Source organism: Cyprinus carpio, chromosome B4 (genome assembly GCF_018340385.1).
Source record: "Cyprinus carpio isolate SPL01 chromosome B4, ASM1834038v1, whole genome shotgun sequence".
Lineage (NCBI taxonomy): Eukaryota > Metazoa > Chordata > Actinopteri > Cypriniformes > Cyprinidae > Cyprinus > Cyprinus carpio.
The window spans coordinates 32,048,863-32,051,571 of record NC_056600.1 but is presented as its reverse complement, the minus strand read 5'-3'; the positions used below and the strand labels follow the sequence as shown (position 1 = coordinate 32,051,571).

Genomic DNA, 2,709 nt, shown 5'->3' with positions numbered 1-2,709 from the left:
CAAAAAAGCAGGAAACTATACGGTGGACTTACCATGACGCGGCGACATCGTTACATCGTTATCGGGAAACTCGACCCAGATCAGTTTTAAGCATTCATCAAAGTGAATCGGTTCAAAGGAGTCATTAGTTCGCAAATCGGACGTGTCATTAGTGGACAGATACTGCCAAATATATTTTTAGGTCGCATAGATTAAATTTCAGGAGCATATGCGACAAAAATGTTGGCAATTTCGAGCCTTGTAGAAGCTGCTAAGCTTTCTAGCTAGAAGTAAGCAATAACCATGGCGTTACTTTGCTAAGTTAGCCCAGAATCGTTTAACATTAATGTTATGGAATCATGACAAAAATGATCAATAGATTGGTTAAATTTTACTAGACCTGCATATAAAAATGAAAGACAATATATTGGATTTGATCACCTGAATCATCCGTGTTCACTGTCTTCATCAATCAACTGAAGCTGTTCACGTGAGTAGATGGTTGGGTGTGTGCGCATTCATTACGGTGCGCGTACACTTTGAACTTCAATCGTGACCGATTGGACTACTTGCGGAGTGACGGCATGAATCAGAGGCACAAAAAACGTTGGGCACAAAAAACGTTGACAGCGGTGAGCGGTAATTATGTTTTCGATTAGCGATGCAAGATTTATTTTTTGCAAGATTTTGCAAGATATTTTTTGCAAGATTTACGAGAGCATCATTTTCAGGTCGGAAAAGCCGGATTTCCGGATTTTTCCGGAAGAATCACACCCCTGAGTAATGATGGCTGAAAATTCAGCTTTGATACTGAATACAGTAGCCTTTATGTTAAAACATTCAAATAGATTATGTAAATTGACCAAATTTCACAATATCATAGTCTTTACTGTATTTTGAATAAATACATTTGGCCTTGGCTTTCCCACAAAAAAAAAAAAAAAGGAGTGTTGGGGGGGCACTGGCCTACTCAAAACAATTTTTAATTTAATTTAATTTAATTCAATTCATACAAGTCTACCTCATGTTGCACGTTTGCACTTTTTGTGAAAAACAATGGCACAATAAAAAATTCTTTTCAGGTCTTTGTCCAATCCCAAAATCTTTCTAGTTATATAAGGTTAAAATATTTTGCCTGTTACTTTTTCTCATATTGCAATATAATATCGATATCACCTGGACAGTGTAAAATATTGTGATATGAATTTTAGCTCATATCGCCCAGCTCTTCCTATGCATTTAAACCTGTTGTAGGGGACACACAATATGTGGACACTTTACAAAAACGTATGACTGTTCTTTAAAGAGCTACTTTATTTTCGAAACTCATGGCTTCTCTCCAGCATGAACCTTCATGTGTTTGGTAAGGTTTCCTTTTTGAATGAAACTCTTTCCACATTGTTGGCAGGTAAAAGGTTTATCTCCAGTGTGAATTTTCATGTGGTTAATGAGGTGTTGTTTTAGTGTAAAACTCTTTCCACATTGTTGGCAGGTGAAAGGTTTCTCTCCAGTATGAATTCTCTTGTGGTCATCGAGGTGTTGTTTAAGATTAAAACTCTTTCCACATTGAGAGCATGTGTAAGGCTTCACTCCAGTATGAATTCTCATGTGGTCACTATGGTTTCTTTTGTGAGTGTAACTCTTTCCACACTGTTTGCAGGTGAAAGGTTTCTCTCCAGTATGAATTCTCTTGTGGTCATCGAGGTGTTGTTTAAGATTAAAACTTTTTCCACATTGAGAACATGTGTAAGGTTTCTCTCCACTGTGAATTCGCATGTGGTTTTTAAGGTTTGTTTTATTAATGAAACTCTTTCCACACTGTTGGCAGGTGAAAGGCTTTTCTCCAGTGTGAACTCTCATGTGGACTTCAACATATCCTTTTCTGGTGAAACTTTTCCCGCACTGTTGGCAGGTGAAAGCTCTTTTTTGTGACGTCTTTTCAGTCTGTGTGCAACTAAATGATTTTTCTTCAGTCATGAAATTACATTTCTCATGCTGAACATGATCTTCTTTTTCACTGAGTTCTTGACTCTCCTCTTTCAGTGTCATCAGGTCTAATGCAAAAAAGACAAATCCAGATTAACACCATTTTAATGGCACAAAGAACAAACATCAAAACCAACAACATGTAGATCTTATACACACTAAACTATTAAAGGAGGTGTTAAATAGTGGACGGATGATATTTGTGATTTTTCAAATATAAGCATCGACCGATAAGTTTTTCTGTTTGGCCGATGCATTTGTAGCGGGACATTTATTTTGATGGCGCTGATAACAGCATCTCTTTCTACTAGTTCACTGTCATCATTAACAGTTCTGTCTAATACAGACAGAAGTCTGTTCAATAATCAGACAGAACTGTAAAACAAAGGAAATGTATGCAAAAAAGTATTATAACAATTGCTTTTATATTGTTAGTATTAGAAAGGCAAACATTATCAGGCATGTGATCAGCTAAAGACAATAAAGAATGAAAATCTGACCACGCCCACAAGCACTCATTATTAAAAATATATATTTTAGCACATTAAAAGATATATCTTACATTGTAAAAATACATACTGTCCTGTAAAAAGATAAAAAGCAACATTTAATAATCATGACAACAATATAATAATATATTATAATAAAAGTACTATAATAAATTATAGTAAAGTAAATAGAATTAATATTACTAAAGTACCTGCCAAAAGTATGGAAACATTAGAATTATAAAGGATTTTTAAA

The 2,709-nt window shown here is 35.1% G+C and overlaps 1 protein-coding gene across 1 annotated transcript; it reads right to left on the bottom strand.

The window, feature by feature from the left end:
* Positions 1 to 1,206: 1,206 nt before the first annotated feature.
* On the bottom strand, positions 1,207 to 2,465 carry LOC109068620 (gastrula zinc finger protein XlCGF8.2DB-like). Its single transcript, XM_042722966.1, has one exon. The coding sequence runs from the start codon at positions 2,026 to 2,028 to the stop codon at positions 1,306 to 1,308; it is 723 nt and encodes a 240-aa protein (XP_042578900.1). The 5' UTR covers positions 2,029 to 2,465; the 3' UTR covers positions 1,207 to 1,305.
* Positions 2,466 to 2,709: the final 244 nt, after the last annotated feature.